At 42.7% G+C, this 15,523-nt stretch overlaps 3 protein-coding genes across 7 annotated transcripts in view; 2 read left to right on the top strand and 1 right to left on the bottom strand.

Moving 5' to 3' along the window:
• LOC120954898 (TGF-beta receptor type-1) overlaps nucleotides 1-10,267 on the top strand; it is an 85,636-nt gene extending 75,369 nt beyond the window's left edge. For all 4 annotated transcript variants that reach the window (XM_049609490.1, XM_049609488.1, XM_040375206.2 and 1 more), the window contains exons 6-9: nucleotides 64-297; nucleotides 369-602; nucleotides 661-1,184; nucleotides 1,267-10,267. In XM_049609490.1, coding sequence (XP_049465447.1) covers nucleotides 64-297; nucleotides 369-602; nucleotides 661-1,184; nucleotides 1,267-1,428 — 1,154 coding nt within the window. In that variant the 3' untranslated portion in view covers nucleotides 1,429-10,267. The remainder of the gene's footprint in view (nucleotides 1-63; nucleotides 298-368; nucleotides 603-660; nucleotides 1,185-1,266) is intronic.
• Nucleotides 10,268-10,685: 418 nt separating this feature from the next.
• On the top strand, nucleotides 10,686-13,816 carry LOC120954899 (gamma-butyrobetaine dioxygenase-like). Its single transcript, XM_040375210.2, has 3 exons — nucleotides 10,686-11,908; nucleotides 12,562-12,873; nucleotides 12,938-13,816. The coding sequence occupies exons 1-3, from the start codon at nucleotides 11,019-11,021 to the stop codon at nucleotides 13,266-13,268; spliced, it is 1,533 nt and encodes a 510-aa protein (XP_040231144.2). The 5' UTR covers nucleotides 10,686-11,018; the 3' UTR covers nucleotides 13,269-13,816.
• Nucleotides 13,303-15,523, bottom strand: part of LOC120954896 (protein Shroom) — a 181,084-nt gene continuing 178,863 nt past the window's right edge. Inside the window, exon 12 of one of the 2 annotated variants that reach the window (XM_040375201.2) lies at nucleotides 13,303-15,493. In XM_040375201.2, the coding sequence (XP_040231135.2) occupies nucleotides 15,230-15,493 (264 nt within the window). In that variant the 3' untranslated portion in view covers nucleotides 13,303-15,229. The remainder of the gene's footprint in view (nucleotides 15,494-15,523) is intronic. The other variant, XM_040375202.2, reaches the window with a different exon arrangement.

Raw genomic sequence — 15,523 nt, 5'->3', positions numbered from 1 at the left:
TCCTGCGCGCCATCGTCCTTTCGATTGCATTAATTGCATGTGACGGTTCCCCCCCAAACGCAGCCCAAAAAGAGGAATCGTACGGTCTGCGATGGATATTATTATTAACAATAGTGGCGGTAATGCTGCTCTTAGCACTGTTCGTTGGGGTGCTGATGCTGGGCCGTCGCAAGCGCAACAGTGGCGCCCGGCAAATCCTGCCGGAGGACTCGCTGTGCGGTGCAAGCTATCCGATCCTGAACGGGCACACCACCATACAGGGGCTCATTGAGATGTCCACCTCGGGGTCCGGTTCTTGTAAGTGTGGAGCACAATATGATGCTACGGGCATGCATTTCATCTTTGTTTGTTTTGTGTTTGTTCCACAGCTGGACTACCTTTGCTTGTGCAGCGCTCGATCGCACGTCAAATACAGCTGGTGGACGTGATCGGCAAGGGACGCTTCGGTGAGGTGTGGCGCGGCAGGTGGCGCGGCGAGAATGTGGCGGTAAAGATATTCTCCAGCCGCGAGGAGTGCTCGTGGTCCCGGGAGGCCGAAATCTATCAAACGATTATGCTGCGTCACGAGAACATTCTCGGCTTTATTGCTGCTGATAATAAGGGTGAGATTGTGTGTCCGGTTTTGCGATGGCATAACACTAATTGTGATGCAATTTTCAGATAACGGCACCTGGACGCAGCTCTGGCTGGTGACGGACTATCACGAGAATGGGTCGCTGTTCGATTTTCTCACTGCCCGCTGCGTCGATCCGGACACGATGCTCGAGATGGCGTTCTCGATAGCGACCGGGCTGGCCCATCTGCACATGGACATTGTCGGTACGCGCGGCAAGCCCGCGATCGCTCACCGGGACCTCAAGTCGAAGAACATACTGGTGAAGTCGAACCTGACGTGCTGCATCGGCGACCTGGGGCTGGCGGTGCGTCACATCGTCGCGACCGACACGGTCGACCAGCCGTCGACGCACCGCGTCGGCACCAAGCGCTACATGGCCCCGGAGGTGCTGGATGAGACGATCAACGTGTCGCAGTTCGATTCGTTCAAGCGGGCGGATGTGTACGCGCTCGGGCTGGTGCTGTGGGAGATTGCGCGGCGGTGTAACGTCGACGGGGTCTACGACGAGTATCAGCTGCCTTTCTACGACGTGGTACAGCCCGATCCTACCATCGAGGAGATGCGAAAGGTGCGTCTGGCGGCGTGGCGTGGTGCGATGTGCAACTACTTGTAACACCTGTTCGTTCCCTTCTTTTCCTTCACCCTAACAGGTAGTCTGCGTGGACCAGCATCGTCCCAGCATACCGAGCCGCTGGATTGCCTGCGACACGCTGCACGCAATCTCGAAGGTGATGAAGGAATGCTGGTATCAGCATCCGGCCGCCCGGCTGTCATCCCTCAGGATCAAGAAAACGTTGGCGAATCTGCGCTAAGCGTGTGCTGCCTGTGCACCATTCTATCGATCTCCTGTACACCACAGATGATGACCGTCGGCGATGGGAAGACAGGAAAAGCAGCGCGCACTGTTTTTAACGTACTATTTAACATTTATACCGTACGCTCCCTCTCTCTCTCTGGCGTGCGGTAGATAAGCAAATGGGAATCGAAAAACAGAAACGAATTTGTGTGTATGTGCGCTCGTGCGTGTAAAGCTTCATCGCAACAGGTGAAGATGGGAACTGATAGCAGAGAGTGAAAACAGAGAGAGAGAGAGAAACAACAAACACACACACAGCTAAGCTAACTATAAAAAACCCATTTTAATCGTAAGACCTTTTAGTTGGATAAGGATTGGAGAGGAAAAAGGGTAGCCGTGTGTGTGGTATATGTTTGATATAGTGCGTAAGATGAGCAAAACATATAAAACGATGGAATGAGTGGGATTTGCGTGTATGAAAAAGGATGAAACCCTGCGTGAACGTGAGAGTGTCAAGCGCGAGTACTGAGGAGGCATATTGCCCTATTATATATAAACACACATACACTCCTAGCAGTGAAAGTACGCCAGAAGCGTACATGGTGTGGCGTCACCATGTTTGAGTTGTGTAAAGCAGTTTGGGTTCTAGCGTGAAGCATTTCGGGACTTTTGTACAGGAAAGTACGTATTCGGAGTGAACAGTTTCGTTTCCATCAAACGCACTACCGGGCAGAGCACGGCGTTGAACAGACTAGAGCAAACAAAGACTAGAAACATATCCACTTTTCGGTTTTTACAAAGCAACAACCCGGTCAACCATCAAAATTGAAAGCAAAACAACACTGAAATAGTCGCGAACGGGAGGGTAAACTCCTTGCAAATAACAGTTAAAGTTTTGCACCACCTCCAGAACAACGTGAACGAACACACACACACAAACCACAGGATAACAAGTTAACGAATCATAGTGCGTACAGTAACACGACATACAGTGGAACACGCAGAAACAAAACGGCCAATTAACTAGTGCAACCGCTACAAGGAATATTGAACAAAGCAAAAATAACGAAGCAAAAAAAAACAACAAACTTCAATACCTCCAGTTTTATTTCGCAGCAGATATAGCTACATCAGAAACGAGAACGAGACGAAAAACAGGATACGGGCGAGACCGACTAGTGATGATGATGATGATGATTATGTGTACAGTTCGAACATGTAGATCATAACGTATTGCTCTAACGGGCAGTAGGTAGTGTTTGTAGGTTTAGCATTTTGTTTAGCAACGATACATTTACGTAAGAGGTAAGCCGCATTCGAACGCAGTTTCCAGTGCAACCCCAAAAAGCTTACGATGAAAGCTTCTCCGTTTGTGATTTGTCTGTGTATGTATTGACTCTTTTTTTGTTCGACGTTTCGGTTTGGCTAATGATTTGTCGAAAGCGTACGCCAGCATATTGAACCCTGGAACCGGTGGATGCACCGTGGTTGTTTGGACTGTTGTGTTTCCCATTTGACACAGATACCTGTTTGTACAGAACGTGTTTTGCCATTCTGGCAAAGAATTGAAGGAGAGAAAAAAGAGAAAGGAAAAAAGAAAGAACCCCATTGACACGTGAAACGGAAACGGAAAGATACAAAACTCTTACAAAAGTCTACAAATCTAAACAAAACCGGAACATTACCTGTATCGATTGCTTCCACAGAACATACATAAATACATAACTACATAACAGACAACAATACGAAAGAAAAGAATGAGAGATAGAGAGAAAAGTGTGCACAATACAAATAGAAGAAGAAAAAGACAAGTTAAAACCCCTAATTATGCAATATATATAGAAAACATCCTTTAGGAAAGGTACTTTAGATTACAAAAGATGTAAAACAAATGATGCAAATTATAAAAAAAGCAAACAAACTGAAGTGTTAAAACACAAACACACACACAGGAAGAACACATGTGAGATGTGTAACAAACAATGAAATCTGCTCAGATGCCCGATAAGTTCAGCTACAGCCGTCGGCGCTCTTTTTCTGTGAGTGAGGCGGCTGTACAAATAGAAACGTTCATCTAGAAGAAAAAAACGCAACATGATACTGCCGTGCATGAAAACGCAAACATAATAACCAAAATCCATAAGCACACTACACGACACACACACGTACGTATGAGATTAAAGAAGAATGCTGCTGATGGCGAACCCCGTAGGGGGCACACAAATCTTGTCAAAGATTGTCAGCGGTCGGTCAGTGCATTCTTCCACCCTCCCCGCATTCCGTTCAGGTGATTCAGTTCAAACTATAAAATAGATAAGTATGTAGGGTAATCCTCGTGCTCAGACTGTGCGGTAGTAACAGGACGATCGAACGCTCCGCTTTTTTCCCCCAAAAGAAGTAACCTCAAATGCCCCTGACACTACTTAATACGACTACGGACGGCTGCATTGAGTGTGAGGCAGGGCGGCGAAAGCCGAAAGCGAAATGGGTAGAACATGAACAATCAAACCGTTTGCCAAACATTCTTCCAGAACAACAACGTGAACCCTCCCGATCCACAAACACACACACAACCACACAATCCACAATCAACAATCAACTCCTGCCACAACCCTAATCAGAGGTAGTTAGGACTCGGGCGGCGGGAGTGGTTTGAGTGTGATTTTATTTTCCTGTTTAACGCTACACAACAGCTACTGATAATGGCGCTGAAGAGAGAAACACTAATAGAAGTAAGATGTGTCCCGGTAGTAAGAACAAAACAAAAGAATACAACAAACAGTTTCAGTTGGATGTACATTTAAACGAGACAGCGAGTGAAAGAGATCTGTCGAATAGTCGGGGATGGTTGAACAGATTTTCGAAACGCAGATTTAAAACAGTCAGAGAAGGGCGTAGGAAGGACACAGTTAAAGATTATGACGAGGAGCACTACTGTTAACGTAAGAGAAGAGGACAGCGATCGTTAGTGGGTGGTAGAAGCGAATGGGGGTAATAATTGTTCCTTTCAAGGCACAGTAAAGCCAATCTACACAAACACACACACAGCTACTCGTATGATTCCATTAACTAAGAGGTTTAATTTGACCGGTTTACTACATGTTTACTAGTTGCACACCAACCTTACCCAACCCGACACACATAGCACAAGTAATTCCCTATTGTAAGGGAGAAAAGGTTTATTGTTAGTAGTTGGAGTAGCTTTTTATGTTTTCTACCATCTACTCACACACATACTTTACACCAAATATGTTCGATAATAGCTCGCGCTAATCTCTGTAACAAAGCTTCATGTCGTCCTGTCGGTAGTGCACACGAATCTTGGTCAGCCCGCTGCATGTTTGAAGCTACCTCCAGGCGTACGAAACAAAGGCGTACACTTAAAAAGGCTAAATTGTTTAGAATGATCTTATTGGTTTGTTCAATACAAAGATAGTTTGGTTTTGTTGGTTTTTTTTTATAATTTTCTTCTATTTTCTTGCTCTTTTAGATCATATTCTACACGTTTGATGAGCCATTATGGGTTACTTACTGGTTTTAACGTATTTATTCGAAATTTCTTATCATTATCCTTATTCTTTCTGTTACTTTTCCATGTTTGACCTGCGTTGATTTGCGTTGAGTGAAGCCTTACACCGATCGGTACAAAGCTGTAGTTCAAATAGATGTTGGTGTGTGATAGCAATATTCAACTGTTGAACAACTAGACGATTGAACAAACAAAAAACAAGAAGCGAAGAAGAAGAAGAATGCGTGTGTTTTGTGAGTGTGCAGATGCTGACCAGGATATTAGCTACGGCACGGCACGGTCACGACATACAAATGCTCCTGTACAGTGAGTGCGCTGCCCGTTACAAACTCCCAAAAAGTTACACATTCTATACCGCGGATACACCTACACAACCAACCTCCAACAGCTTACCAAAACAAACACAAACAGACCAAAACCTGCAATAGTATTAGGTGTGATGCACACCGTCCTATATACCAATAGAGCAACCAGAGCAACTTCCAACACAATATTACCATATTAACTCTACAATACCACACCATTTTACCACACTCATACAAACGCCATAGCCAAACACACACACACATACATTCAATACAATAGAAGCAATAGTTGAAACGTTTATTTTGTATTCTGATTTCTTTTTGTACCAAGCAAAAGTGTGATCAATATTTCAATTTGTTTTTTTCATTTCCTATGCATTATTCTACTGTAGCTACTTCTCTGTGCGTACTAAACAATAGCTGGGGAAGGATTGTAGTACGTTATAAGTTTTTGTAACTTTATTTGATAGCTTTTAATTATCATCATACTTTAATTCCATTAAAAGGTTTATTTGCTTCTTGTACAATTGCGTTAACGTAAAGAAGAAAAGAAACACTAAACTCGTTCAATAGCAATAGTAAACGTCCTTGTCCATAGAAAAGAAAAACAACGCCCTTACTGAGCACGTTTGTCTTGTAACATTTACAAGAATTCAAATGTATATTGTGAAGTACCTTTTCTTCTTCTTCTTACCCCTTATTGTGAATGCCACTCTTCAGTAATGCTCTTTGTACACTGCTATAATCTGTTCTGTTACAAATGAGAATGAGCAAATGCAACAATGATGATGAAAGATGAAAATGGAGAAAAAGAGCGCAACACATAACAGACCTGATGTTCATTAAATGTTCTAAAACCGAGTGGTTCGTGTATTAAACAAAAGAAAACGTGAATGAAACGAGTGAAGCTGATTGAAGACAGCAAAAAAACAGAATAAAAATGAATTTTCATATTGGATATAAAAGAAATAAAAGATAGAGAGAGAAACAGAAAGAGAAGAAAACAAAGCAGTTGGCAGGAATTGAGTTTGGAAGTTGGAAAACAAGATGAAACAAACAAATAAAAGCAGAAGTAAAAATACAACTAAAGAAAAGAAGAAACAAAATCAACTCATACACAATTTATGGTAAAACAAATAGACAGTTGACCTCGGGGGGGGTTTTCCCATTTCCCCTCCGTATCCCTTTCTCCCCCAGAGCATCTAAACCAGTGTTATAAAGCAAAAGAGAGTAAAGTCTACAAACAGAAGATTTAACTTAAACATAAACAGGAGCAAACCACACCAGAAAAGAGTGGGAGGAAAAAGCAGAAAAGAAAAATAGTAAAGTCAAACAAGGGAGAAAGAGAAACGGCAGTGGAGGAAACAAATGAACTGGGGAAACAGTATAACAAACAAAGTTGTTCAAAGAGAGAAGAAAAGAAAGCATGTAATGAAAAGTAATGTTAAAAGAGAAGAAAGGAAAGTAAAAAAAAAACACACACACACACTAAACTATTTAACACATCGTTGCAGAGAGGGAGAGAGAGAGAGAGAGAGAGATGCAAAGAGGTTAAATACTATTTGCTAAAAACATAGAAGTTGCTAAGTAAGAAGCAAAGAAAAGAAAGAGAAAAGCTGTTGAAAAGAGAGAGAGAGAGAGAGTGAGGGGTTATAGAGCGATGAAAGCTTCTCGTCAGTGTTTAACGTTTACTAATCACACACTACCTACGACCTACGACCTTTGAATGTTTCCAAACACGATTAGAATGATGAGTGAGACGACGTTTTGGAACTCGGCAACGGAACGGAACGATGGAATGATCCTGTTTGCTCAAATGTGTGTATGTGTATGTTCGCCACACTGCTGTGTAAGGAAAGAGGAGTAAGAGAGAGAGAGAAAGGAAGAGAAAATCACGTGCGCATTTCCCACAACGTGTGCGGTCTAATTTCCAGTGAGATTAAAGTCCAAAAAAACTTAAGTTGTTCCTCCTGCACCTCCAGCAATAGGAAGCGCAGTGTAAAGTAAAGTAGAGCCTAATAATCCAGCACACACCAGTAAATACCTCGAATATCAAGTGTACGGTGGTTCCCGTTTTCTTTGGTTTTTGGTTTGCTTTTTGTTTCCCACTTGACCGTCGTGTCCCCAGTTAATAATAGTATACTTGAAGTCATTTTAAGTCCCTCCTCCTTCCCCTCGCTCCCCAGCAAACAAGGACACAGTACCTATCTCGCCCGTGTGTGCCATCGCGTGTATGCGTGTGTGTTAATACACACTGTAATAATAATACTGCAAAAAAACAAAAGGCCCCGCAAATGTAACGTAATTGAGAGAAAGAGAGAGAGAGAAATGGGAAGGCGCGAGCGTGTATGAGTTGGGATCGACACGATCGTTACGTTCCCTCGATCGTGTTTTTTTTTGGGTTTAAAATACGATTGCGATAGTGTTTCTTAGTGTTAGTAGTACAGAGATAGCAGCACTATAAAGCGTGGATACGTCACACATGTATAAGCAGAGAAAAGGGTTTTTGGGGTTGAACACACCCACCTGACCACATCCACACAGACACAAATCCTTATTCGATGTTGGGGTATGAGTTGTTGTCTCCAAATTGGGTTTAAATTTATGGATATACAACCAAAACAGATCCACACACACACCCTGTAGAGGGAGGTAGCGATCGTGTAGTACACGTTAGGCTTCTACAAGTATAATAAATTACATGAACGTCGATTATAATTTTCTACCTCATTTATTTGATAATTAAAATACGTTCACAAATGACCCCGTTGGGCGATATGTAAGCGAAGGGGCGCGCACGATGGGTTTAAGTTTTTGTTGGTTTTTTTTCTTATTACCAAAAACCAAACAATACATCCACATACCTTTACTCATCTCTCACACACACACACACACCATTATACATAGGCTCATATCATTCATATATTGTGCGGTAGGCTGATTAAGTTAGTAATTATTTTAAATTAAAAATTAAACAAGCGATTGCTTTAAATTTTCCTTGTAAAAACTGACAGCCAGTGTGTCAAAGAAAGAAGAGACAACATGAATCAAAATTGATGGATTTGGCTATGAAGTAATGAAAAAAAGGTGTAACAAAAACGCGTACAAAGTACGGAAGAAGGAAGTAACATTGAAGAGCAAATTTCCAACAAAAAAAAAAAAACGAAAAACACTTGCTTAAGAAAAGCATAAAACAAAGTGATGAAATCAGCAAGCGAACAGCAAACAAAAATGAATAAATTAAAACAAATCGGCACTGAATGTGAACAGGAAAGATTGAAATTGCAACAACAAGAAAAGTAATAAAACACCGAACTAAAGCTAAGCTTTGGTGAAAAAATGAACTGGTTTTGGACTGCAAAAAGTAGTAGCTGCAAGCGAAATTAGCGTAGAAGGGAAGAGAGAAAAAGAGTGAAACAGTTTGGCTAAAAGTATGAAAACTGGAAAACTATAAATCTGATAAATTGCTTTGTTTTGATTGCTCTTACTCTTGATTGTTGTATGAGAACAATACGATGTAAACGAATAATCATATTGAATTATGTTTCTTGGTTTTTGACAAGCGATACCCCGGCTACTACGATGAGTGGTGGAGGAGGAGAAGATTGTTTTCTTGTATGTTTGCTGCACAGAAGCATCATTCATCTGCGCTGCTTATTATTATCATTATTATTATAGCACTATCATTAACGCTTTAAAAACAACATTATGATTATGAAAATCATCATTATTAAAACTATTACGAGGAACGAGACACATAATTATTGCATTACACTCGTACACTCGAACAGTTTTTATTGTGAAAAATTGCCCCTCAACTCACTAAACACACATACACATACACATATTATTCATGATTCATGATTATTCTAATTATTGTAATCCTATATTAAGGTGTGCGCGAGTGTATGCGGCGTGTGAATGAGAAATATGTGCGAAACAACAAACAAACAAACAAAAAACAAACAAAGGCGAACATTATTCTCCATGCTAATGTGTTAAGAATAATTAAGAAAACAGAAAACACGTGCTAAAAGAAACGTGTATTTTGAAGGAATAATACGGGGAAATGAAAGAGAGAGAGAGAAAAATAAAGAGAAGAGAATAAAACCTACAGATTAATACAAAACCGAACTGTAATGCTAAAGGTAAAGCAAAACAAAAAAAGAAAAACTAACCCATAAAACATAATTGCAGAACGTTGAAATACAATTGGTGAAGAAAGAAAAGAAAAACCGATTGAGTTTGCAAAACTGATGCAACTATGTATGTGTACCGGATGACTATTTAGTATTGTTTATTTGTTCCTCTATCCCCTTCCCTCCCTCCCATCTTCCCTTTAATCCTTTTCCTCTTCTCACCGAAAAAAAAACACACACACACATAACAAATAAAATAAGTAAAATCCTTACAGTAAAGCAGGAGGAAAAGCATGTAAAGAATAAGTAATAGTTAAGCAGCACATTTAGAACTAGACGGCAGGGTGGATGGACGATCGGACGGTAGATGAGAGAAAAGAGATAAATATTAACATTAACAAAAAACAAAAAAAAACTAGCAAGTAAGAAATTAAAGTAAACACAACCACATACACACACATAAGTTAATGAAACACAGAAATGGGATAGGAAACGAAACAAACATTCAAGCTAAACATAACAAAGAAGAAACAGATAAACAGATACAAAAAAGAGAGAGATAGAGTAAGCCAACAAGGAAAAAGATAACAAACACACAGCAGTAAAAAAGATGCAAACACAAAAATACACTATACAAAGCACACAATGCATACATACATACACAGAACAAACCCCCGAGATTTAAAAATAACGAAAGAGGATGCAACAAGAAAAGTAGAAGCAGAAAGTAAAAACAACAACAGAAAAAGAAGAAGAAAACAAACAAAAAAACACAAACACACACACAAGAATGAAAAGAGAGAAAAACAAAAAACAAAAAACCGTGATCGATTATTGTCTTTTTTGTAACAAAAAATGATTAAAAAAATGTGGAACAACCAAGATGGCTTTTTGCCCCCGCCGGTGTTTGTGGTCTCTCTCTGTGTGTGTGCGCTTTGCAGAGTCCGAAAGAAGTGGGTTTTTATCTTACACAAACGGGAAGGGGGAATGTTTGCTTGTGTTTGAGAAAGGCCTCAGTCTTATCTGGTTATTTGTTTATCGTACTGTTTGGGAAAGCAAATGGCAGATAAAAGATGGACTCTGGTTTCTATGGGGTCGCGCACGGAGCTGCTAAGCTTTCTACTGTCTTAAACTATGCAAACAAGCCATTAACAATATCATAAGAAGGCAGATTTGTAGTGCAGATTGTATAACTATAGGCGTTTTTTATCAAGCGCTCTTCGATTTCATCTTTTCGCTCATTGAAAAGTTACTTTTTTTTAAACACGTATATACTTCTCCCGGCTTGCACTGACGAGCTCTTAGGTGGATTGAGTGATTACAGTGCCGCGAGTGTTGTGTACAACAGCACCGTGAATGTCAGGCGCCTGCCTTGGCATCATCGTTTGACCCAGTGACTTGCGCCGCTTTTCGTTCAGTTATCGTTCGGCTTTCGCTCGTGCAACACGCAAGCACGAGACGGTCGGGACTGTGACCAAGAAGTGTTTTGGTGAATACCACTAAGCCTTTTAAGCTATGAAAAGGAGTGTTTTGTGACTCTATGTAGTGACAATATTAATAAAAAAAGTTATTTAAGTGATACTTAGTGCCTTTGAACCCTGAAATTGTTCGTCAAAACCCTCGTAAAAGAAGCATGTCACTTGTACGCTGCTTAGCAACGCTCAACCGTGCGGTCCTCGGCGGTGGTGTGTCAACACTCTTAGCGCATCAACCTACCATCGCCACAAGAGCAGCAACACAATCGGCCTCTATTTTTAATTTTCTCAATCGCAATCACGCAACGCACCAAACGCGGACCAGTTCCGGTACGGTGCGAAACGCATCGTCATCCGCGCCACCTCTGCCCGCTGATCGCGAGACCGGTGAAGATCGTCGTGCGAGGACAAAGTCCGGTTTGGTAGAAGAGAACCACCACACTGTAGCGACGTCATCAGCGCCATCCTCGTCGTTGCAGATAAGCGAAGCCACCTTCGATGCGAACCGGTCGCGTGTAGTGGTGACGGTCCTGCTCGCCGATGATGGTGGCGCGACGGAGCAGCGGTACGAGTTTCCCGCCGTTTGGCTGCGCGATAACTGTCAGTGTGAGCGGTGCTTCCACGGCGGTTCGACGAGCCGCGTGCTCGACTGGGAACGGTTCGATGTGGACGGGGTGAACGTGGTGCGCGTGGGTGTGCTGGACGGTGGGCGCTCGCTGGAAGTGCAGTGGGGGGATGGTGAGGCGCATGGGCGGTCGGTGTACGAGTTGGGGTGGCTTTTGGGCAGAAGCTTCCGAGGCGCCGATACGGAGCGGTATCTGCGGGAATGGTATCGTCCCGAGCCGGTGGTTTGGGGTGCGGCCGGGTTCGGCGGGGTGCTGAAGGAGTTTTCGTTCGAGCAGGTGCTGGCGGATGATGGAGCGCTGCGGCAGTGGATTGAGGCGTTGATTGCGTACGGCATGGTGATGATCAAGGGAGCACCACTGACGGAGAACGAGTGTCGCCGGTTGGCCGATCGGGTTGGATTCATCCGTAAAACGCATTATGGGTGAGTAAATGGATTGTTAATTACAAAGAGCAATTTTGTTTTAGTAATATTATACACAAACATGAATAATTCTCGCAAAATATCCAAACAAATGCAATCAAACACGTGTCTACACTTTCGCGCCACGCGCTTGTTGGCGTAGGTCAGTGAGAGCGACAGAGAAGAGATCGTGGTGAGAGCGAGAAAAGCATTGCTCATTCTCTCGTAGGTTTCGCCTCGCTTGTTGAAGCTTAAGGTGTGTTTACACGTTTCAGTACGTCAAGGTAGACGCTACACGAGCATTGTTGTGTTGGGTGTACAAAAAAAGTTATGTGCATAAAAAGCGTTTTTTAGCTTCAATATTTTTTTTCTTTAATTTCAGGGTTTTTCAGGGGTTCTCATAGTTGTGGGACACTTCCTGGACTCTTTCTTATGTGAACTTCATATGTTCCCATTAGATTTGTGTGCATGTACATATTCATATTAGATGTGTCCAACAAGGATGCTATAGAGTCCAATTCCCATTACATTATGTTCATTTCACGCAAAAAAGAGTCAATTAAGTGTCCCACAGCTATGAGAACTTCTAGAAAATCCTATATAGCTCATGCTGTGGAATAAGCTGACATGAATAAATTCAAATAATAGTACCTTTTTTATTGTTTTCAAAAAAGCGAGGAATTCATCGTGAAGGCAAAGGAAGGCACCAGCAACGTCGCGTACCTTTCCACCCCACTGCAAATGCACACCGACCTGCCCTACTACGACTACAAACCGGGCTGCAATCTGCTACACTGTCTGGTGCAATCGTCCAACCCAACCGGCGGCGAAAACCTCATCGCCGACGGGTTTTACGTTGCGGAGCAGCTCCGCCAGCACCATCCGGAGGACTTTCGGCTGCTGAGCGAAACGTTGGTCGACTGGAGCGATCTGGGCGCGGACGAAGCGGGCACGTTTCACAGCATCTACCGGGCGCCCGTTATATGGTATGTTCCTCTTTTCCGGACGATAAATGTTTAATTGACTGATAAATGTGCCTACTTTGTGCAGTATCGACCGCGATGGACGCTTGGAGCGGATCAATCACAGTGTGCCACAGCGCGACAGCCACTTCAGCGTGCCGATCGATCGCGTCGAACCGTGGTACCGGGCGATGCAGCGCTTCGTGAAGATCCTGCACCGGGAAGCGGTCAGCTTCAAGACGGCCCCGGGCGACATTCTTACGTTCAGCAACGTTCGGATGGTGCACGGGCGGACGGGGTACACGGATACGGCGGGAAACACCCGGCACATCGTCGGTGCGTATCTCGATTGGGATGAAATCTACTCCAGGTGGCGCGTCCTCAAAGCCGCCGCCGTTTCGGATAGGGAAGGCAAATGAAAGTGTGAGAAAAACAGCACAAACGGGGGATAAGTTTTGTTTTTAAACTCGTTTTTTTTTAATTGATATTTCGCATTCCTCCTATTTCTTCTTACTTCTGCGCGCGCAGAGAGGGGTGTGGGGGGCTGCGTTATATACGGTTGCGCGCCCCATTAATTATAAGTAAACACAAGTTGGAACAATAATTCTGTTCAGCGAACGAGAAAAGCTCACCTAAAAGAACTTGAATTAAGGAAATAGAGGGGAAGGAGTATCTGTGTCTGGGTTATTCTTATATTGCGGTTGCGTCCCGGGACACATCTAAGGATTATATGTGTATAGGCATGTGTTAAGGGCGCAGGCAGGCTTTGTATTAACGTCTATAAGAGAAAACGATGCGGATGTGTTGAAACAGATTGACACAAACACATTGAATGTGAGCGCACAAAAAAAAAAAACAAACAAAATAAGAAACGCACTAAATACACATTCCCGTACGGTACGGGAAGAGGGGCCGAGAAAGAAGACACCTATTAAAAGTAATATAATAAGATCTAGTTCTACAACAACTCTGTCGCCCTTTACTCTGTTGCTTGCTCTAAAATCCGAATGCTTTACTTTCATACTTTAATAAAAACTAGCTAAACGCTAAACGGAAAGCGCACTTGCATTCGCGCCGTTTTTTCGTTAAACTCGGACAATCCAGATTGTTGTGTTTGTTGCACAACACAGTTAGCGCACAAATCAAATAATTATTTCCGATAAAATCACATTTTCTACCACCTTCTTTCTTGTTCCATTTTTTGCGTTCGCTTCTCATATTCATATTGCGCTCTGCTAAGCATTGCATTGCACGACTTTCGGTCCAATTAACCGTAAATCGCTCCTTATCATTTTCCTTATCATATCCTATTTTCCATTTTTAATATGTTATGTTTTGCATTTTTCATTTTCGACATTTTGTAATTTGCTTTGCTCTCTTTACATTCTTATCGATTAAGCGCTGATTCGCACTCTTCGCTTTTTCAGCACCATTTTACGCCAAATGGAGACTTTTAATATGCGGGGTTTTTTTTTAAGAAAAGAACAAAAGCAAACAAAACCCACACACGCACGCACACACACAAACAAGAATGCTAATAAATCACACGGAACTGGGCGGAATAAACATAAAATACTAAATATTCTTAATTAGGAAATAGTAGGGTAGGAAAAAAGAAACTAGAAGGGTGCATTTGGGGGAAAAAAGGGGAGTATTGTTGTTATGGAAGGTTTACAGGGTTTTCAAGGGGTTCTCATAGTTGTGGGGCACTTCCTTGACTCTTTCCTATTGGAAGTAAACCCTCATAGGATGGTAATTGGATTCTATGGCATCCTTATTCGACAGACAAATCCTGTTGAATGTATCTAACAAGAGTGCTATAGAGTCCAATTCCCATTACATTAAATTCATTTCACGTAAGAAAAGGTCAATAAAGTGTCCACACAGCTGTAAGAACTCCTGGAAAACCCTATAATGGGAAAGTGGTGCAACACTCTTTGAATTTCAACTTCACACCGTTGAAATGCAAGAACTTGATCCGTTCAAGAGACAGCAGAGAAACAAAGGGGGCAAGGAGAAAGTGGGTAAAAGAAGAGCAAAACGAAGGAAAAGGATAATTAGAATATCTACTACATTGGAGCTTCCTTGTGTGGAGCGCTAACTGTTCGCTACTAATATGCGCAGCAAACGGCTTTGTGTCCGGCCCAGGACACACTTTGACTAATTTACATAAATCAAAGAAAGAAAGAAACAAAAGAAAACTGGATAGGATACCGTATCTCCTCGCTTACGCCTTATTTACAAAATGCACCGACTTGCCGGTCGGTCCTAACTCTGTTCGCGCTTAAAACTACTCCACCCCACACAACACCTCGTCGGGACGATAGAAAAAAAAACAGCCAAAAACATAACACGCGCACGCGATCATGATCACACCCTCCTAGCATTCACTCTGCACGAGCGTATCCTTCAGCGCGGCCAGCTGCTCCTCGCCGAGCTTTATCTTGTCGGCGATCTCGCGCGAGTCCACGATCAGCTTCGCCTTCATGTTGATGAAATAGTCGTAGTCGGCGTACTCCTCGATCGTGAGCGACTGCTCGAGGATGCGGGCGATCGTGGCGCCGCGCTGATCGATGTCGTCCTTCAGCTGCTTCGCCTCGTCCAGCTGCTCCAGCAGTCGTTCCCGTTTCGCTTCCAGGATCTTCTAAAGCGCACAGGAGAAAGGGCACAGGCA

Source organism: Anopheles coluzzii, chromosome 3 (genome assembly GCF_943734685.1).
Source record: "Anopheles coluzzii chromosome 3, AcolN3, whole genome shotgun sequence".
Taxonomy (NCBI): Eukaryota; Metazoa; Arthropoda; class Insecta; order Diptera; family Culicidae; genus Anopheles; species Anopheles coluzzii.
This window is presented reverse-complemented; position numbering and strand designations above follow the sequence as displayed.